We start from the raw sequence: 22,646 nt of genomic DNA on the forward strand, positions 1-22,646 counted from the left end.
TGTCCATTTCTTCTGTGTTGTCCATCTTATTGGCATATAGGTTCTGGAAGGAGGTATTGATGATCCTCTGTATTTCTGCTGGGTCTGTTGTAATTTCACCCTTTTCATTCCTAATTGAGTGGATTTGGGCCTTTTCTTTCCTTTTTCTGATAAGGTTGGCTAAGGGGTTGTCAATTTTGTTGATTCTTTCGAAGAACCAACTCTTGGCTTCATTGATTTTTTGTAATGTTCTCTTAGTCTCCATTGCATTGATTTCTCCTCTGATCATTCTAATTTCCTCCCTTGTATGAGGTCTGGGCTTGTCCTGCTCTTCTTTTTCTAGAAGCTTGAGGTTCAGCATCAGGTTGTTTCATTGGGCTCGCTCTGTTTTCCTAATATGCGTATTCACTGCTATGAATTTCCCTTGTAAGACTGCTTTCATTGTGTCCCATAGATTCCGATATGTTGTATTGTCATTTTCATTTAATTGAAGGAACTGTCTCATTTCTTCTTTAATTTTCTCTGTGACCCATTGGTTATTCAGAAGTGTGTTGTTCAATTTCCACGTGTTTATGAAATTTTTCGAGTTTCTTTTGCTATGGATCTCCAATTTCATCGGACTATGATCTGATAATATACAGGGGATTACTTCAATTCCTTTGCACTTACTTAAACATGTTCTATGTGTGAGCATGTGGTCTATTTTGGAGAATGACCCATGTGCATCTGAGAAGAATGTGTATTCTGATTTTGTGGGGTGAAAGACTCTGTAAACATCTGTTAAGTTTATTTGTTCAAAAGTTCGATTGAGTTCTAGTATTTCATTACTTACTTTTTGTCTAGTTGATCTATTTGTGACAGTGGGGTGTTGAGGTCCCCCACTACAATTGTATTAGTGCATATATGACTTTTCATGTCTGTTAGTATTTGTTTTATATAGTTGGGCGCACTGGTGTTTGGTGGATAGATATTTATGATTGTCATCTCTTCCTCTTGGACTGTTCTCTTTACAAGGATGTAGTGTCCTTCTTTGTCTCTCTTAATCAGTGTTGGTTTGAAATCTACTTCATCTGCCAAGAGGATAGCTACTCCTGCTTTTTTTTGGGTTCCTGTTGCATGGAGTATTGTTTTCCACCTTTTAACTTTTAGTCTATGAGTTTCATTTTGAATTAAGTGTTTCTTGTATGCAGCATATTGTTGAATTTTGCTTCTTGACCCATTCTGCCAGTCTATTTCTTTTGATTGGTGAATTGAGACCATTAACATTGATGGTTATAACTGAAACATATTGACTTGTCATTGCCATGACTTTTTCTTTTTGTTGGGTTCTCCCCCTTTACATTTAATTTCTTGTCATGCCAGATGGGTTCATTGTGCTTTGCTTCCTGGGGTTGTGATCCTCAATGTCTGTTCCTAGGATATTGTGTAAAATTCTTTGGAGTACTGGTGTGGTATTCACGAAGTTCCTAAGGTGCTCTTTGTCATGAAAGTATCTTATTTCTCCATCAATTTTGAAAGATAGTTTTGGAGGGTACATCAATCTGGGTTGGAGGCCGTTTTCTTGTAGGGCTTGGAATATGTCACTCGAAGCTCTTCTTGCCTTGATGGTTTGTGTTGAGAAGACTGCTGTGATTCTGATGGGCTTTCCTTTGTATGTGATTTGTTTCTTTTCTCTGACTGCTTATAGAACTTTGTTCTTCTGTTGAGTTTCTGGAATCTTAACAATTATATGCCTATGTGTAGATTTTTTTTGATCAAGGATATTTGGAGTCCTATATGCCTCACTTATCTGTATGTCAAGTTCTTTTCCCCTGCTTGGGAAGTTTTCTGCCATTACTTCTGCGGAGAGTTTATGTCATCTGCACTCTCTGCTGTTTCTTCATTGACTCTAATCAGTCTTATGTTATTCTTCTTTGCATTGTCTAGCAGCTGCTGGATTGATTTCTCGTGGTCCCTTATAATTTTGAAGCAATTTTTCTTTTCCTGGTCACTAATTGCAATCTTCTATATCTGAAATTCTGTCCTCACATTGGCTCATTCTGCTGTGTAGACTTTCAATGGAGTTTTTCATGTCCTGGAAATCTATTTGCATCTGTTTTATGGATTCCATTTGTTTCCTATGTTGGGGATTCCATCATGTTCCTGAGCTCCTCTCTAGATTTATTAATCATGTCTTGCACTAGGAGCACAATTTCTCCTGTTATCTGAGAACTTATTTCTGATTTCATTTTTTCCAGATCCCCTTTTGTTGCCAGTTCAGTGGGTCCAGGTGGTTGAGTATCAGAGTGTTCCAACTCATTTCCCTTTGGGGTTGCTGTAGGTGATCTGGAAGTCTGGTTTTGAGACTTATTTACATGTTTTCTCATTTCAATTGAGGGGGGGGTGCTGTTGGCGCCTGCATGGATTACCTCCTCTGGGCTGGGAGAGGTGGGACAGGGGCTGGGAGCAGCGGTAGGGATGGTGGTCCAAATGCCCTTTCCTCTGGGCTGGGAGCAGCCGGAGGGCTGGTGGCCGGGAAACCCCTTCCTTTGGACCAGGAGCAGTGGGACGGCGGCTCAGAAGCCCCTACTTCTGGGCCAGGAGCAGCAGGACTCAGTACCATGGTCTGGTGGTCTGGTGTCCTCTTTGTCTTTGTAGTGTGGAACCAGGTGGCTGTAGAGATGAGCGGGGCGGGGCGGGGGGTGGTGTCCAGTGGATTGTTCCATATATTTATATATATATTTAGTTTTTGGAGACAGCACCTTGCTGTGTAGTCCAGTCTAGTGTGATCTTGAACTCAGTATGTAAACCAGGCTGGCTTGAAACTTGTGGCAATCCTCCTGCCTCAACTTCCCAAGTGCTGGAGTGCACAGATGTGCACCACCACCCCTGGTGCTGAAAGATATTTTTTACAAACTGTGTATTACAAAACTGTGTATTATAAAATTTCAAAACAATTCTCCAGTCTTACTAGTAGCTTTCTTGCAGTTTTTTTCTTAAACTTGACCTATTTCACTTTCAATTTATTCATGGGTATTAAGTATCTGGTTCAGTGATTCTTCTAAGACTACCGTTTTCTGGTGCTTCCAGAGATGAAACTAATTTTAGCAACTTTAAAATAAATACAATATAAATTGAGGCAAATGGCACTAACAGTATGCTGAGCTCAGCATGTTTAATGACTATTTCTAATAAAACAGATTCTAGGATGGAGCTTCTAACATTCCTGTATGCATCGTAAGAATGGTGAAGGCTACCTCATATCAGAGATCTTCATAAAAGAATCTTGACATCATTACCAAGCAGGGACAGTTCCAAAATGAATTTCAGTTATGGGATATGTGTTTTGCAGTAGTAACTTAGATGATTTTTATGCTCTCTGCTTTCTGCCTTTGGGGATGGAGAGATGACTTTAAGGTGCTAAACACATACTTAAAATCAATAAACCACACACACACAAAAAATCCCTAGAGAAATAAGGATTACTTTCATAGCAGTTTTAAATAAAAATCTTTGTTAGATAATATTTAATTTGATAATGGAAGATGGAGGGTGGTCTCTTAGCAACAAAAGATGGGATAACGTTTTTCAGTTAGTGAATACAGACATTAGCTACAGAGAGATAGAGACCTGTGAGTGCAGGGATTCTATCTTTTTCACTGCTGCATCCCCAGTATCTACCCTATAATACGCATTAAATAGACATTAAATAAATGATATGTAAGGATGTTAAATACTGATTGAAGTCAAGTATACAAAATAATGAGAGAATAAGGATAAAATACTACAGTGAAGACTGATTTCTCATACAGGGTATAGAAGTAGTAAACGTAAGTCAAAATAAAAGAAAATAAAATCCCCTTAAATAGGCATAATATGTAGAAAGGTGTCTCACACAATAGCAGGATTACAACCATGTTTAAGTGATAAAGTAGGGAGGAAAAAAGAATTTTTTTCTATCTTTAGTAAAATGACCTAAAATATGTCTGTTTTTAAAACAATTTTTCAAATTGAAATTTAATTTTCAATTTTTCTTCACAGAATCATGTAGAATGATGCTTTTTAAATATGAAAAATTCAGAAATCATTTTCATTATATTTACATATAATTAAATATATGTGGTTGGTTGGTTGGTAAAGTCAAATAATGCTAAATTTTATAACAAATGAAAAATAAGTTTTTAGTCTTTTTCTTTTTATCTACCTGCAGATACGACCACTTAAAACACTCTGCTTTCTCACTGTGACAGGTGAGGACTTTAGCACTCTTCCACATCCATCCTCCCTCTTTCACCCTCCCAATATAGCAAAATCGCAGTTGTTAAATCCTTTGTGTTCTCATTAATAAAACATAGATGCTGCTCACTACTGGGCTGAGGCTGTATTATGATATTTCCTTTCTTACATAACTTTTGTTTTTTCCCTCCAGCGTTAATGATTATGCCTTTTTTTTTTAACCTCATTTTTTTAGTCATCCTACCCTCCCTCTTTACCTTGGTTCAAATACATTTTTCATGGTGCTCAAGGCTGATGTGCAGCTAGATAGGTACCAGCTATCTCTTTACACAGTGAGTCCTCCGAATGATTACACAATGTGCTCTGGCTGGCTGAAGCATCTTTCCTGCATAGTATTAAACCTAATGGATCTCTCATGACATACTCTTCCCAGAGACATCCTGCTTAGCACCTTTTACATGTTACACCCAATGTTGCAGTTTGCACTTTGCACCTGGTGTGCAGCGCCCTTTCTTGGAATTCTGCCATCTCCCTATTGTGCTGGAGAGCCTGCTTCACAGATCCCATTGGATCTTTTTTTTTTTTTTTTTAATTCTCTAGCTTTGGTAGAACATACCTGCCTTGACAAAGCATGTATAGTAGGTAAAATTTGTGATTTCACATGTGTCAAATTAAAAAATAACTCTAAGCTCACACATGACTCAGAGCTTTACACTGCAGAACATGAGGGCAAGGATCATGGATGGTATTACTCTGTCCTCAAGCTTCTACTGTCACCATTTAGAAATGTAATGCCATTCTGATGCTACATCATTTGAATGTGATTGCTTTCTATCCTTGGGATCTTTAGAATTGTCTTTTTTTCTAATTTTATTGGTACATTTTAGGTATACAATATAATGACATTAATCATTGGAAATTTGTACCTTTATGTAATCTATCTTGGTTAGAATCCTTTCTTGATCCTTGGTGTTTTGGGGTATACAAGGATTTTGCATAGAGTTGTTCATTCTTTTCATTAATGTGCTGGGTACTGTGTCGCCTTTTCTAATGTGGAAACTCATACTCTTCCCTTCTAGAATGTTACTGGAATATTATTGTATTATTTCTTTGACGTTTGTATCTTTTTTCTCTTTTGAGAATTCTTAGCTGTTAAATGTTGAATCTCCTGATCTTTTCTGACAGCTACAGAAGCCAAGAATGTATTTTTATTAAGCTGACTATTTTGCTATTTTAATGGCTATTAACCTACCTTTCATAGAAGAAGCTTTAAAAGTTAAATAATAGGAAATCTATATGGGAGTGTAGCTCACTGATACAGTACTTGCATGCAAGAGGTCTTAGATTCAATCCCCAGTTCTATAAAAACAAAACAAAAAATAACTGGCTGTCTCATATCTATATCTATATATCTAGTTAATAAATTTCCATTTAATTCTCATTACGACACTGCTACATAATCTGACTCTGACCTTGTTGATTATATTAATTTTGACACTTGTGCCAAAGGTATCTGCTAATTCAAAGCAACCTTATTTTACATCCCTTCAACACTGCAGTTATGGACAATCACCTCTTTTTTTTTTTTTGGGTACAAGGGATCAAACTCAGGACCTTGCACTTGTGAGGCAGGCGCTGGCGCCACTGAGCTAAATCCCTGGCCTTATACAATCACCTCTTAAGTGAAATATTTCTTTCCATAGTATTGTTGTTTTTAGCTCACAATAACTCAAAGAGCCTGATTTGAAAGCTGAATATTTATTCTCAATTTAACTTAATACCAGTAAATTCAAATTTTTACTTGATATGAAATACATGGCATTAATGTTTATAGAATTCTCACAATATAGGAGCAAGCACTCATAAGCACTCACTTATATATGCTCTCACCAATAGGTATATTACCCCGATTTATATGTGAAGCAAATAACACAGAAATTAAGTAAACTGCCTGTGGTTACTTAGAAAGTCACACTTGGCATTTTCTGGATATGAAGCCTATTTTCTTTCCATATACCACACACTAAAATCAATTATGCTATGGTATTTAAAATAAACCACACCAATTACTACATGCACAGAAATCCAAAAGCTATAATGCAAATTTTCACAGAAGGCATTGGCTTGCAAACACAGCAAATGACATTAGTAATTGACTAAGTAAAATTTCAAGTTTTAAGAACATTTTCATGCCTTATTTTGAATAATCAGTTACCTCAAATTGATTGAAGTAGAGGTGCAGAAGTAAGCCAGAAATCCTACCAAGATAGTGCCATCGAGAGAGAAAACACCAAAGACAGAGAAAGAAGAATGGTCATCTTTACTTAAGGTGATTTATTCAAACTATCTCAAGGTTAAAGGTGGGAAAATTATGACAAAATGACATTTTCAGGTATGTTTTATTTATTAACTAACTCTTTTTATAATCAGCTAAGAGTTTAAAATACTGAGTATTTATAAAAAACATAATGTTAAAATATCTCTAAAATTACCTAGTCATTCTAGCATTAGAATAAATATAATGCAAACTCCTACCTGACTTTTATAATAGTCTGAAGTAAAAAAGCCACCTTTCTTTTTCTGCTGATTTAGTATGACAGTAGATAAAAAAGATAAATGAAAATTACCTTCACTGCTGCAGTGACAGCAGCAGTAGCTGCTAGGTTTAAACCTTGTCGCCCAAAGTTTACCATAGTCTCATAGCCTCGTTCCTTTGCTTGTACAATATAATCATCAATTTCCTGTGGAAACAAAAATAAAAACAACTATAGATGTTAATTTTATTTATAAAGTGTTAAGAAGCCAAAAAGTAGGACTTTCTTACCATATAATAGTTTCACAAATTTTGTGGTAGAAAGCACGTTATCTACAAACATTTCTAAAAAAGGATTCGTGGAAATAGATTATATATCTTACCCTTTCCTTTGAAGAAAGAAGTGGATGAAGAAATTTTCTGTATATTAAACTTGCTCCTTTGGTATAGGGAGAGAGCAGCCATATGACAAAAGCAATCTTCAGCTCATAGTATAAGGGAAACCTAACAAGAAAAAAGAAAGCTGGTGAAAAAATTACAAACAATGTGGAAATCACAAAACCACTTTTCAAGTTTAGTCACTGTGTTAAGTTTTCACACGTAGAAGTTAAGTGATCAGGGAAACAACCATGATGGAACTGACAAATTCATCTTAATCTTGGATAAGTTAACCAAAGAACGAACTGATACCCACAGAGATTCATGTCTTCTACTACAAGATTCTTCCTTTGGTGCAAGTACAGGCAAGCTGCCAAAGTATAACAGTTAAGAGAATACATTAACAGCATTTAACATGAGACACAGTGGCACAGGCCTGTAACCCCAGCCACTTGGGAGGCTGATGCAGGAAAACTGTGAGTGAGCTGTTGCAGAAATACATGACATAACTCCAAAAACACCAGGGTACAACTTTATATGCTCCAAGTGCATAATGTTTACCCCAAATGCACATTTCCTGATCTTTCTCACAACTTTGAGAAAACATCCTTTCCAATCTCATTTGGCCAGAACTGCAAATTTTACTTGGAATTGAAGGGTAAAGGGAATTACCGTGGTGGAGACTAGGAATTAGGGTTAAACACTCATGGACATTTCCCTGTGACTTTGCAGTACCTTTCCTGTAGGTAGAACACACTTTGCCAACCAATGACTATATTTAGCCACATGGCTTGCTTTGATCAACAGAACGAGACAGTAACACGTCACGTGCAAGCAGAAGCTTTAGATGCCCCTTGATTCTGTTAGTCCAATGCCCTCAACCTCTTGCTTTAAGTTTTTGCCTCTGCCATGAGCATAGCTATTCTTCAACCTTGTTGCTGAGCTGAGAAGACATCGAAAACTAAGCTGAGCCCAGCAAAGATGCAGTCAACCATTCTTCTCAAGTGGCTTGAGTAAGAAATAAATGTTGTCTAACCCACTGTACTTTAGAGGGCTATTTGTGGCCATGCCAGAAGTTAAACAATATCTCAAAAGAAGCCAAGCATCTTGTGGCCCAGGAGGCACCAAGTTACACAACGACCTAAGCAAGGCTGGGTTCTTTTGCAAAGGTGCACAGGTAGGGAGGAGGCTGTGAGGACTGACTGTGTGTAGTCAACAAAGCATCTTTGCCACAAAGAAGTTTGTTGACTTTCAATATTCACATTAGTGTTTTTCTACCCTTTAAAAAACTGTATACACCCAATAAAAGAATTCAAGGAAAAAATAAAAAATAAATAAAAATTGTATACAGGCTACATTTTAAATCAGAAAAAATGAGAAGATTTAAAAGAAAATAAAATTGAAACTTAGAGACACCTACCAAGGTTTGGGATCTGTGTTCTGCCACTTAGAAATAAAAAGAAAAATTTCCCTCAAACCTCCACTCCAAAAACATAACAGGTGAATGAATGGATTTGGGACAGAGGGAGGAAAATATATTTCAAGTAAGAAGATGAGGGCTTAGGGAGGTATAGCTTAGTGGTAGAGTATGTGCTTAGCATCCCTGTGCCATCAAAATAAAACCAAGGAAATATGGGAGTGGATACCCAGCAATTCATAAATAACGGCAGGTTATTAAGAATGTTTAAGTCTGATGACTTCTATTTTTGTTCCTAGCAAGTCCAAGGGGACCTAAAGTGCTATGAGAAAATGAGAATGGCAAAGTGGGAAAGACAGCTCAAAGAGAGAATAGTAAAGGTGTGATGTAGGCACAGAGGGAATAGAAGCAGCAACTGACTAAAAGCAAATAAAAGGAATGGTGAAGTTTAAGTGATGCTTATAAGTGCTGTTGAGTGAATTTTTTTGGGTGCATCTGGTAGCCCAGGTAAAGAAATTAAGAATGATAACTTGGTTATTTTAGGCTGAAGTTTACGTGGCTTGGGGAATTGAACACTGGCAAGATCATAAGTTAAATGTGAAAAAACTGACGGCAGGGTTTAGATGGAAATGCACTACTGAAAGGAGGCACAAAGACATTCGAATTCTTCCATTAAGGATTGCTCTTGAAAAAATGTTAAATCCTCAAGGAAATAAAGATGCTTTAATTTTGCCTCATGCAATTTGGAACAGAGTAGCCAAGGAGCTGGTGTTGAATGGATGACCACATGGATGCTGTCCAATTTGAATGTCTGTGGAGAAGAGATTTTTTTTTTTTGGTACCAGGGATCAAACTCAGGACCTTGCGCTTGCCAGGCAGGTGTGGTGCCATCCCCAGGCCCTGTGAAAAATTTTAAGCGTGGGGAAGAAATGCTAGAATCAGATGTTGTAGGCTTCAGAAGAGAAGTCACTTAAGAACTGATCAAGAAAAAAAGTCTGAAGTCATCAGTGTATAAAACAGATGATGGGGCCAGGGATTTAGCTCAGTGGTTCTCCCTTTTGCCTCGCAAGTGCAAGGACCCGAGTTCGATTCCCAGTACCAAAACAAAACAAAACAAAACAAAAACAGATGTCAGCCAACTTTCTCTACTCCACGATAACTGGGTAGAGTTTGGGAGGTGGGCAGAGTAGCATGTGGGGAGCAGAGTGAAGTGTCTTCATGCAGGGAGGGGGGCTACACAAAAAGTAATGTTCTTATGGCAAAAGCAGATGAAGAAAATGAGAGGTTGGACAAGTGATGACTTGATGGAATTCATTTAGTTACTAACACGAGCAGGATAAGAACTCAGGACATCTGAAAAAGCATGTGTAGGCCTATTAACAGAACTTACCAAGCAACTGTTTGATCTGCTATTGTTTCAATCACAGTGTACAGAGCAAAAACAATCCAGTACATCATCCAGCGAACCTGAAATTATAAAAATACTTATTAAACAACTGAAATGATTTGCAACTCTGAATAATTTGATGGGTAATGGTTCAATTTTCAAGTTTTTAATATTTGAATGCCTTATATCATTATACTAACATTCTTGAGATAAATGAATCAAAGAATAACAGATCTCTGGGGCCTGATACAATATTATTTAAGAATCTAAATCAAAGAATTGGGAAAACATGAAATATTTTTCCTAACTGGAGGAAAGCTCTTTAAACCATGTTACTTACACATTTACTGATGATCATTAGCTATTTATTATTACATAAATAATGTAGTAAAATAATACAATCACATCTAATCTTCATTAGTCTGCAAAATTTTGCATTCCTTATTTCTTGATACACAGAAATTATTAAAAAAACTGAAGAGCAACCCTGGGATTATTAATTCTATTAATGATACATTCATAATGCTAGTCACTTAGGTTGATTCTGAGTTAGTGTTTTTCTTCTCCTCCTCCTCAGATCAGCCTGTAAACTCTGACCATCTTTCTCCTTCCATTCCAATTCCACACTGGTAGTTCAGGACATTTTTACCTACTCCCTAGACTAACTTAACTGGTTAACTCGTCTTAAGTGGTCCCTGACTCTGGAGTTTCTTGGTGCCATGCTTTTCAAAGACTGCTGCCAGATTTTTGTTGCATTTATGTCCCCCAATTTACATCTTTTTCTCTACCTCCATAGATAGACCTTCTTATTTCTCAAGTAGGTTTGAATTTCACTTATCTCTGTCCTTCTGCTCAGGAACATAATAGCAAATACATAATGCCATGCCAATCATGGGCTAGGGACTGCTAAGTACAATCACATATTAGTAATTCAACATCATTATGAAGCAGAAAATATAATTATTTCCATCTTACATAAGAGAATTATGGCAAGGAAAGGTAAAATGAACTTGTACAATGTCATTTAGCAGGGGGATGCTTGATTTTGGACTTGGCTAATCAAGTGTAGAACATGGAGAGAAAACTAAGGAATTGCTGAATGTGGGGTCCAAGAATAACCATTACTTCTCCTTGTTCTTATCCCAATCAATACCCCCAAGAAAAATGTAGGTCCTTATAAGCAGCTAAACATTGGTCTATTCAACTTTTTCGGGGGGAATGGTGCTGGGGACTGAACCCAGGACTCTGTCCATGCTGGGCAAGTTTTCTATCACTGAGCTACCTCTAGCCCTTAACTTTTAGTTTTAATTTAGATGCTTGTTTGGATATTTCATGGACAACATAAGACTGTAACTTACGTAGTTTTCACAGTTTTCTATTTATATAGACAAACCAATTATCAAGAGCTACAAATAACTTTTGAAGCAATTTACTTTAATTTATGGAGAATCATGAAAGCTTCAAAAATTATCCAAATAATAGGGTATATTATATCTGAAATATGAGGAAGTTGATTTATAAAGTCATCACTGAAAATTTTAAAAAGACCTATGTTCTCTTCAGTTTTTCACCTTTCATGACTGTATCTCACACTGCTACCAGCTCCATGTTTTTGTCCAAGGATAAGGAATTTTCTTTCAGGGCTAAAACCTATATGTGCTTTTGTGTATGTTGTGTTGTTTTTTTATTTCCATCCTACTCCATCCTTATCCTTTTAAAAAAGGGAAGTAATGTTCCTCCATATGAGTTCATTCATTTAGCCCTTCTAAATCCAAACATTAAGTTAGCATTTTTGCCTCTTGACTGTATTCACAAGGTTATCTTTTACCCTGATTAGCTATAGGCCTTTTCCCAAAAAAGAAATGAAGGAAAATGACTACAAAGAGAAAATATGCTTTTATGGAGCTAGAAGGGATCTTGGGGGTGATTAAGCTTTTAAAAACTAAGTAATTCTTTCCTAGAAAAAAAAAAAGTTGAAAACATTCTAGAAGAAATTATTCCGGATGGGTTGTTACCCACTCAACCTACCCTAGGACTCCTGAAGAGACTCCAAGAAATTCTACTGATCCCTGGGGTAGATTCTGAAAAAAAGTAGTAATATAGTGAATTCCTCTTACTGTACTGAGGGCCAAAATAAATAAGTCACTCTAGGACAGGGGATTTAGCTCAGTGGTTCTGCCACCTGCCTCACAAGTGCAAGGACCTGAGTTTGATCCCCGTACACACACAAAAAAGTCACTCTAAGTCACTGAGCTAGGAAATGGTTGAAGGAAGCCCTATCCACTCTGCAACCTGAATGTCGCACCTTTTCCACAAGTGGCTGCCACCCGACCACCCAGTTCCCTATAATTCCTGGTCCTCTTCCTCTCCTCTAATTAGCACAGGGATTTCAGTATAAATATTATCTACCACTTCTTTCCAAGGCAAAGTGGAGGCTTAATTTAGATTTGGTTCTTCTTTAAGTGAAGGTTGGTATTTTTCATTATGTCACATTTTCACTACTTCACAACCATCATTATGCTTGTGATTGTCCAAAGGGACAACAGCTTTGAGTAATACTCCCCATACTGTTACAGTTTACTTGTTAATAGAGCTGAGGATAGGTGAAAGGGGTAGTACAGACAATAGCTGTTTGCTGATATCCCCAAATGAACAGCTATCCACAGTTCAAAGATTATTTTTGAAATCTTATTAATGGGATTATTTATAAATCTGTGGGCAAGGTTCCGAAAAACCTTATGGGGATATTTAATAATGTCAAAATTTAAAAAGAAAAACAGAAGAAAAAGAAGATAGTTAAACAGAACTACCAAAGAAGAAATTAATCAATAAGGTAATCAATAATTGTCTTAGGGTATTGACTAGAATTTTATATAAATAAAAAGGAATGAATTCTTTGGCAATCTGCTCTCTTGAACTTATGGATTTTTTATTCTTCCTGTAAGAAATATAGACTTTATAGTTGAACCCAGGCAATAATTAAATGTAACTCAATGAGCATGTGTTATTCATGAGAGCAACCACAAAGAAAGTTATCCTTGAAAATATATTGATTTTTTTTTTTCATTAATGGATTTGCTTGGGACTTTAAGTGAAATGATTACTCAGTAAAGTTTTTTACTAAAACTATACCTCAAGGCCATTCAACCTACTATAAGGTTTTGCCCAAAGAAAATAACAGAAAGAAGTCAGAGACAAAACAGAAAAAAAAAGCAAATCACAAAATTATAAATATAATTAAACATGTGAAGATAAAGAAAACCTTCCAAACTGAAAACACCAATAAGAAAATGCAATACTCATGCCAAATATTGGTAGAAAAACAATCACATTGATCATAGGATGTATAGTCAGTCATCCTTCTTTATCTGCAGGGTATTTCCCATGACCCCTGCAGACACCAAAGTCTGCAGATTCTCAAGTCCTTCACATAAGATGGAATGTCAATATAGAACCTATGCACATCCTCTGATAGACTTTCAATCATCTCTAGATTACATATAATACCTGATATAATGTAAATGCCATATAAATAGCTGTCATACTGTCTCGTTTAGGGAAGAATGACAAGAAAAAATGTCTGTGTGTAATTTTAACCCCAAATATTTTTGGTCTATGGTTCGCTGAATCCAAGCATAGAGAACTTGGAGGACTGATTATACATAACAAAACATAATAGCTATTAAAATATATTATGCCAATAATAAACAGTTACTTAACCGGTGACTTTAACAAATTACAATTCACCTTTTCAAATTACTGAAGAAAACAGTCACTAATACTGTTTTTATTGATATAAATTTATGTTTGGGGGAAAATGGGAACAAATAATACTTTATCCACTTCAGAAACAATTGGTAAAATCAAGAAATTTGTTTAGATACCTTCATGAAAACAATGAATAATAAGAAAGCAGTACCCAACTTTTTCTTAAAAGCCTCTCTGACCCTCTTCAGTCAGTCTGTAATTCAGTGGTGGTAAACCTATGGCATGCGAGCCACAGTAGGCTGTATCATTGAACGCTTTAAAAGGTTCACCACTGCCACTATAACTTCATTCTCAGTGGTGAACATTTTCAACACAGGTGAAAATTCACTTTCAGAAAGAGGGTGTGTATTAGAGGAGAGAGTGCTCACAGGGCAGATTGGAGTGCCTGGATGCTCTGTAATACTTCTGTGTAGTCTAGCTGATGATCATAAAAAACTATGAAAGAGAAAGAAAATGTTATCTTTGATCCCAGAGAAATAAATTCTCCAATAAGATGAAGTAGATACCTAAGAGCATTAAAAGGCACCCCACCCAGACCCACACCTTCTTTTTGTCTAATTTGGCACATGAAACTTAATTCAGTCAATTCTTGAGGATTCAGGTGGCAGCATTAACAATGTTAATTGATAAAACTGGCTAGTTCATGTCAAGGGAAGAGAAACACCAACATGAAAGGTTCTGTCCGCAAGGGTTTAATGTTTTTCTGAAGAGACAGAGACTGAAATGATGAGAAAGCCAGAATACTTAACAGAAGATCCTGGATGAGATAAGCAAGAATAAGATGAGGACACAGATGGAAAGAAGAGTGGGCTCAAGAAAGAAGCAGGGGGGCTGTGTCGGGAAGAGGGATGAAGTGGGTCACAGTTGAGACCCTTGAATTCCAGTCTGCAGTGGCAGGCAGGTAATCTGTTATGGCTGGGCATGAGTGGGCAGGGGAGTGGATTTGAGAAGAGAGGAAGAGGTTTAGAAGAGTTGTTTTTATGGATGGGAGAGGGAGCTACCCAGGGAAGAGCTGAACAGACTGGATGAGCAATGGTGCTCTCACCAGCTAGAGCAAGGGTTGCACTGAGAAGTCTAAGATAATGAAACAGGAGAGGCCTGGTGGCGACAACTCGTCCATAAAAAGGTAGAACAACTGTGTGTGGTGGTGTAAGCCTGTAAGCACAGGGAGGCTGAGGCAGGAGGATCACAAGTTTGAGCCCAGCCTGTGGAGTTCAGCAACTTAGCAAGACCCTGTCTCAAAAACAAAACAAAACAAAACAACAAACAACTGGGGATGTAGCTCAGTGTGAAGGCTCTGGGTTCAATGTTCAATCCCTAGTAACACACACACATACACAAAGGTGTAGCGATAGTGTGGTTGAGAAGTAGCCCACTCTTTGATCCCCCTTTGCAGGCTGGTAGTGGGGCCACGTGTCTGGTACTCATCAACAGAATATGGGCTGAAGGATTGGAGTAGTGGGCGAGTCTTCTCCACATGTTCTTCCCTTCTTCCTGATAGCTGGGCTGGTAGGGCATACAGCAGCCTCGGAAGCTATGTGTTGAAGGTGGGCAGAGCCTCAGTTCTTAACTAGTTGCATGAGGTTGATTCCTTGCTGAAATGAATGCCTTGCCTCATGCTGGAATGTTACACTATATTCTTTTCATCACTGCATTACTGATGGATATAGCAGCTTAGCCCCCTTAATGTGAGGTCACATTCTAATCTCTGTGGAGACTGAGAGGTCATAGCCACCACACTAATGGTTCTAGAATTAGGAAGCAATGGTCATAATGCTATTAGGGTCTATCTGGAGCTTGGTTAATGCCGAGTTCATGGTGATAGGTCCAACAATCATGATGATGAAGAAGTGGAGAAGAGCTGTGATTTTCAGAAACTCTGTTCTGTCATCCTCAGAGGTCTCTCAGAAATATTCGAGAAGCAACTGGACAGTAGGAAGGACTGAGTTCTCATGCAGCAACTGGGCAGGGCAGAGTAATACTATTTTAAATTATCACTGTGATCCACAGGGAAGTAAGGCTTCCAACTGTGTGAATCTGTCAGCCACCCCCTTGTGTTGTCAGAATATGTGACTTTAGCAGCAATTCCTTATTTTCAATAGGCCAAGGATACAGATACAAATATGCACAAAATTTGAAGTAAATATAGTCTGAGTAGAAGGTTGATGGAATACGCAAAGAAAGTGCAAATAAGTCAGCGGGAAGATGACAGGAAAATGTTTGAAGTTCTATTTGGCTTACTGTGTTTTCTTTCTCAAACCTGTTCCTAATGTCCAGTAGTGTAGCTGGCACAAAGCAGATGCTCAAAACATTTAATAAAAGAATTGATGAATTAGGTAACAAGCAAGATTATAACTTCTATTTTTCCTAATTATTCAGTAATAAGCTTATGCATGTGGTCATTTTAAAATCTGTAACCCTTTACCCATTACAATCTCCATGACTAGGGAAATGTGATAAATATATTAATTTAAAATAAAATATTTATAAATAAGAGTCCTCAAATGGAATCTTAAAATCATTCAAAAATCAAAAGGAATGTATTTTCCAAGAAAATACAGTCTCCTAATTAGGTAAGTTCTTTTGAAGATTATAGAATCATCTGTGATATAAAATCATAGTATCTAAAATTACATTCTGGTTTATATAATGCATGGATTAGATTATCCTACTTAACAAGCCAGCACTTGCTTTATTATTACTCAAAATCCAAAAGGCTTTTATAAAGCCTCAGCATTTCAGAAATCCAGACAGTCATGTGAAGGAGTTCTTAGCTTCACTCTTCCTGAGGAATTAGAGGTTATTTAAAGGCTGCATGAATATTGTAAAAATGAACATACTCATAGGCTAAATTTACTATCAGAAGACCACCACGCTCCATTTAATAGGAATGCATTTACATACCCCATTTCTGAAAGAAAAGCTGGCTTTGTTTCACTATCTTCACATTTTTCAGCAAAACAGGTTTTCATACTTTATGTTCTTAGACAAAATTTGTACAAAGCTTCCAGGATAAACAATGCAAACAAAGAAATATTTATTTATTTATTTACTGAGTGAGTGAGTGAATGAGTGAGTTACTTAGTGGTTCTGGGAATCTAATCTAGGAGTACTTTATCACTGAGCTACATCCTCATTTTGAGACAGGGTCCCACTAAGTTGTCTAGGCAGGAATTGAACTTGTGATTTTCCTGTCTCAACTGCTCTATTTAGGTAATTAAGTAATGACAAGGTTTCACTATGTAGCTCAGGCTGGTCTTGAACTTGTGATCTTACTACCCTCAGCCTCCTCAGTGCTGGGATTACAGGTATGTACTATAATGGTCAGCTCAATAACTTATTTTTCTGTGATCAGTATAATATAATAGCAATGATAATAATTTGTTAATTGATATAACTGTACTAATTTATAGTTGTATGATAAGAAGAAAAATTAAAGTGATAATTATTAGGGCCTAACTTGAACAAAGTCTTTGACATGAAGTAGTCACAACCACCATGTCAAGGTATTTATATCTCCAAGATGCTTTCATGGGGGAATGAGTATAAGAAGACACATGAAAGAATAGAGCTAGGAATGTAGTTCAGTGGCAAAGTGCATGCCTAATATATATATATATGATGCCTTGGATTTGATTCTCAGTACAACAATAACAACAAAATAAATGATTACCAGCAAAATGTTTGATCCAACATATAAATACTAATATTTTTATTATATATTATCCACTGCCTTGTATGAATGCAATTTCTTCATTTCAAAAGGAAAGGTTTTCCTAACCATTCTTACCCACTCCAAAGGGCATATATAGTCTTTGGTGCATTGTTCTCTTCCTTTGTAGCATGCACATGTGGTTGGCTTATATAATACCTGCCTCTCCCATCTGACTATATAAACCAGCAGGGACCAAAATTACTTTGATCATCATTGTATTCCCAGCACCTAGCACTCTGTGCCTGGTAAAGTGAGCACAGAAGAAGGCTTTTACTTAACTATTTCTTAAATTTTAAAGTCTGAATTGATATAGCAACATGAACTGCAAGTAGCAGCTTTTAACATTCAAAATAGTTTATTTTTTCAAAGTTGTTTTCAGAGTTTTAGATATTTAAAGTTTCCAAATTCTGTTAATTACAGATTCTTTGAATCATAAAGCTATGAATGTTGATCTTTAAGAAAAAAATAAAAAATTACATAGGTCTAATGACTTGAATTATAACTACACTAAGCGAGAGCATGAAATGCTAAAATATGCTTCACTGGGAAAAAAAAAATCTTTGCTGAGTCTAAAAAGAAATAAACACTGCTGAATTTCAGACCACCCAAAGAGAACTTTATTTTCTGACCATCATTACTTACTCAGTCAAGGAAATTCACCCAAAACATTAATTCCATAGCGCATTTCAGAGGTGACAGAAGATCCTGATACAAAATTCTTTATGAACAGTATAGAGTTGAAAGGATTTCTATTTAATTAACATTATGCAATAGTTTCGCTACTTCATAATGATCTCCCCCCTTTAAAACAAAGGGAACAAAGTGTGAGAAGTCAAATAGAAAAACTCCCTCCTTTATCCACCCCAGATGGCTCAGTTACGGGATTTTTCTCAGTCCTGTGCCAAGTTAGAGGCATAAAAATAAGCTAGTTGCAGTCACATCCAGAGTGAATAGAGACCACGGCTAAACATGTTTTTTAAAAAGATGGAGCATGTCAAATATGAATATATTACATTAGGACTGAGTTGGGCTTACTCAATTTGAGTATTTCTTTTCCTACTGCCACTTTTGACTATGTCTCAAGTTTTTGCAGCTCCACAAGATTGGGAGCTATACTTTCACCTGCTAAACCCTCAGAACACTGTTCACCTGAAGTCATCATTGCCACAGACCTCACAGAAAACCCTGTGCCTCTGAAGGAGAAAGCCTCACATTATATAGAAGTATGTGTGCTAAAGTGAATTAAAATGGGACAGATTGTAAAGAGAAATGGATGCCTTTCAGGTACTCTTGAAAGTAGCCCCACAAATCTTGTCCCTGACCTCAGCAGAATTCAAGAAACTTGAGAGAACAGAAAGTGCGGAAATGTTTAAAAACTAAATGATAATTAACTTTAAAAGAGTGTTGAAAAGAAGATGCAAAAAGCAGGATCTGCTTAAGGGAACTGTTCCCAGAAGCAGAATTTAGGAAGGAATGACTTCTCAGTCTCAAAATAACTCTTTCCATCTACACTGGCTGAGAATTCACACTTCACATTTTTTCTTTTTTGGTTTAAAGTCCTCTCCATTTATTTGGGATAAGTAAGTAATAGCACAGGATGTCTGGGGTAAAGAAGGTCTGCCTGAGAGGTATAGTTAGGCTCCATGCAAACAGTGAGATGGAAAAGTGGCAAGAGAAAGATGCAGAGAAAAGGGAGAATGATTCTAAAGGCAAACTTCACTGACAAAGGTGCAGAGAGAAGGGAGAATGATTCTAAAGGGAAACTTCACTGACCCGGACATTAGGCCAGCCCTAAAACAAGAAAACTAGGAGGAGGTCAAACTCAATACCCTTACTCCCCTAATTATGTGGTTAATTTTGTTAAAATATTTTTTCTTTAATATATTCCAAGTTGTTAATCAGTTTACTAAGATACGTGTAAAACTATTAAGTGCCCATCCACATACATGAAGTTGTTATTATTATTCTTATTTTGTGTGAGACAGGGTCTCATTATGTACCTCAGGTTGGCCTCAAACTCATGGCGATCCTCCAGCCTCCCAAGTGCTGGGATTACAGGCATGCACCACCACGCCTGGCCATATTATTTTTTTAAAGCACAGTGTGATAAAGGCCTGTGCTGAAGGGATGAGTACCATGGTAACACAAGACAGCTCCTTGTCAACAGTTTCAACTTGGCATTATCAATAGTTTCAGGAGAATCACTTGGGGGTTATAAATACCTGTATGGACTCCCAGTCCCCTTTATCACAATAAGCAGAAGAGGGCAGCCAGCTGCTTAAATAGCAAGTTGTGTGTGGTGGTGGTACTGGGCATTGAATCCAGGGGAGTTCCACCGAGTTGCATCCCCAGCCTTTATTATTATTTGGAGACAGTATCTTGCTAAATTGCCCGGGCTAGCCTCAAACTTGCAATCCGCCTGCCTCTGCCTCCTGACCACCTAGCCTGGCTTTCCATGTGTGCTTTGGACGTGTGATCAGCGTTTGAGACCTGTGCAGAATCCCTGCTACAGTATTTGAGCTGAAGTCTATGGACCAGCACTTCTAGCATTACATGGAAAGCCTGCAGGAAATGCAATCTCAAGCTCAGGCCAGACCTGTGACACAGATCCCAGGGGGACTCATGTAGTCCTTAAAACTCGAGAGCACTATAGCAGGAGGCTGTTCAGGGCATATTCTCACAATATCAATTACAGGAAGGTAGCGACTTCTCTAGGAGAGTATAACAAAAGCCTTACATTTGGAGAAAAGATCAGCTTGGTTTTGAGAGATTAACTTGTTCAGTGTAAACATTTAAAATGTAACACTGGTTACAGATATTACCATTAAAACAAAACACGAGGAAATACAAAAATGCTCAAAACTAAGAAAAATGGCTGGGCTTTTAGCCCACCTCTCAGAGGTACTATTACAGGCTAGCACTTAGCAGATGAAAGCTTGAGCAAACAATCCAGGCAAGGGTAAACTGACAGGCTTCCTGAAGAATGTCCCTGTCTACCCATCTCAAGAGCCCCGGGCTATCTGGATAAGGAAAACTCAGTGGAGGCTCCTTGTTTCCCAACAAGAAAGTGCTCTTAGAGGTCTCCTCAGGAAAGAATCAGCCCCCTCTAGGCTTAGTAGGCTGAGACTATGTTCAAACACAGCGACATGGCAAAGACTTCCCCAGTTGGCTTGAATAATTTATTTTGACAATTTTGTTAACAAGGACTTAACATAATAAAACTGAAGTGTTAGATCTTCATTTGAAGAGACCTGTTGGAAAGCTTCTTAAATCTTTATGGTTTTGTGAGGTACAAATAACTCAATCTATTTCAGCGACTTTTAAAGATCATTTGAAAAAAAATTTCATTTTATCTGCAGAATCTGTATCTTTTTAAAAAAAAGTATTCAACTTGAAAATAAAAATTTTAGGGCTGGGGATTTAGCTCAGTGGTTCTGCCGCCTGCCTTGAAAGCACAAGGTCCCGAGTTCAATCCCCAGTACCAAAAAAAAAAAAAAAGAAAAAGAAAATAAAAATTTTATTTTGATAGCCAAGAGATAGACTAATTTTAAGCTAAATATACTTAAATGTATTTTACATTTTTAATAGTTGTTTAAAAGAATTTCATCTTATGGTTTTTTTTGGTACCGGGGATCGAACTCAGGACCTTGTGCTTGCAAGGTAGGCGCCGGAACCACTGAGCTAAATCCCCAGCCCTTCATCTTATGTTTTTATTGCATTTCTGAAGTAATATCCTTTCCATGTACTTTTTAAGTTACATGAGGCTTTGAGGAAAGAATTTATTTCTCTTACTTAGTTAAAATCTTTAGGAACAGTCCTAGCTTTTATATTTTTAGGAGGCCTTTTCACAGCATGACAGCAATCTGGTTGACAATCTGATTATTACAGCTGCAGTTGGTAGAGCACTGTATTTCTAAAATTATATAATGGAAAGATGATGTACATGTCTGAACATTGCAAAGGCAGATCCTGGTATTGTGTAAAAGGAAAATTCAAAGTATACATAGTATAATCTTTAGATGAAAAGGAAAAAAAGTCAGGTATATATGACAGTATTTTAAAAATCCCAATTTTTAATAAAAATTATAGGCAGCTTACTGTTTTTTTTGTCATAGTGAGCATGGCTTGTTTAAACCATTTTTCTTGTTTCTCAATTTGTCAATCCTGTTCATACTTTTCCCTCATCTTACCTATTTCATGTATTTATTTCATTAAGCCTCTTCAAGGGAACAATTCTTAGATATATTAGTTTCCCTGATTTTACGGTAATTTGGGGGGGACCTTTTATATTGCTTTATTTAGCTTACTTTCTGTACAGTCTTTTTTTTTTTTTTTTTTTTTTTTTGGTACCAGGGATTGAACTCGGGTCCTTGCACTTGTACAGCAGGCGGTGAAACCACTGAGCTAAATCCCCGGCCCTCTGTATAGTCTTTTCACTGATGTGTTTCTTGCTTTGTGAGTTGATGTTTCCTTTTTAAAAACAGAAGTCTTTTAAAGCTATTATTCATGAACATATATTCTGGTATGTGTTACTGTCATTGTAATTTTTGAATTAATTTATTACTGCACTTTGATTTTTCTTGTAGTCAACTGTTATTTCTCCTGTTTGGAACTTACTGGGGTTTTCTTCAAGGTGGTGAGGTTATGGTTACTGAATAAAGGGAAAGTAAAACACTGGCTGCCTCTGAATACATTTTTCCCTGCAGTGAGGGTGGAGGTTATTGGTTATTGTAGCTTTTATGACTTTCAGCTATTCCATCACTAGGGATTAGGGTGGAGGTAGCCAGGCCTTTCTCCTATTTACTTCTTAGCAACATTTCCTTTAAAGGAAACAACTGTTTCTGTATCTGTTTTTAAAATTCATTTCCACTGGCACTATAAAGATGGTAAAATTCTTCCTAGATATTAGCAAAAGCCTGACTTAGCTCCTTAGTTTAATGTTACTGTGAGAATCTTTTTTCTGTATGTTTTCCAGAGCATTTTCATTGGAAGACAGAAAAAGACTGGAAGCTGCAGTTGGTTTGCTGCATCTTTGTCCAAACTGTGGGAATGGATTCAAAAGGTCAGGGGTTACACTAATTCACATTAAAATTTTAGAAGGAAACTATATTCGACATGTATTTTCAATCCCCCAATTACATAATCTTACATTTAACACCTGCTTCCTAAAGTTGGATCCATTGTAATGATCCTGAGATGATCAGAAAGAATTTGTTTTTGAAAAACATAAGAATATAAGTCATTTGATTATAAC

The 22,646-nt window shown here is 37.0% G+C and overlaps 1 protein-coding gene across 2 annotated transcripts in view; it reads right to left on the bottom strand.

The window, feature by feature from the left end:
* Reep3 (receptor accessory protein 3) overlaps positions 1-22,646 on the bottom strand; it is a 98,746-nt gene that overhangs the window by 15,782 nt on the left and 60,318 nt on the right. The window contains exons 3-6 of one of the 2 annotated variants that reach the window (XM_087185510.1): positions 11,938-11,990; positions 9,913-9,989; positions 7,111-7,231; positions 6,822-6,935 (exon numbers count right to left, since the gene is read on the bottom strand). In XM_087185510.1, the coding sequence (XP_087041636.1) occupies positions 6,822-6,935; positions 7,111-7,231; positions 9,913-9,980 (303 nt within the window). In that variant the 5' untranslated portion in view covers positions 9,981-9,989; positions 11,938-11,990. The remainder of the gene's footprint in view (positions 1-6,821; positions 6,936-7,110; positions 7,232-9,912; positions 9,990-11,937; positions 11,991-22,646) is intronic. The other variant, XM_004858256.4, reaches the window with a different exon arrangement.

Source organism: Heterocephalus glaber, unplaced genomic scaffold (assembly GCF_053883595.1).
Source record: "Heterocephalus glaber isolate CG9 unplaced genomic scaffold, H.glaber_assembly_v1.0 deba00001497, whole genome shotgun sequence".
Classification (NCBI taxonomy): Eukaryota; Metazoa; Chordata; class Mammalia; order Rodentia; family Bathyergidae; genus Heterocephalus; species Heterocephalus glaber.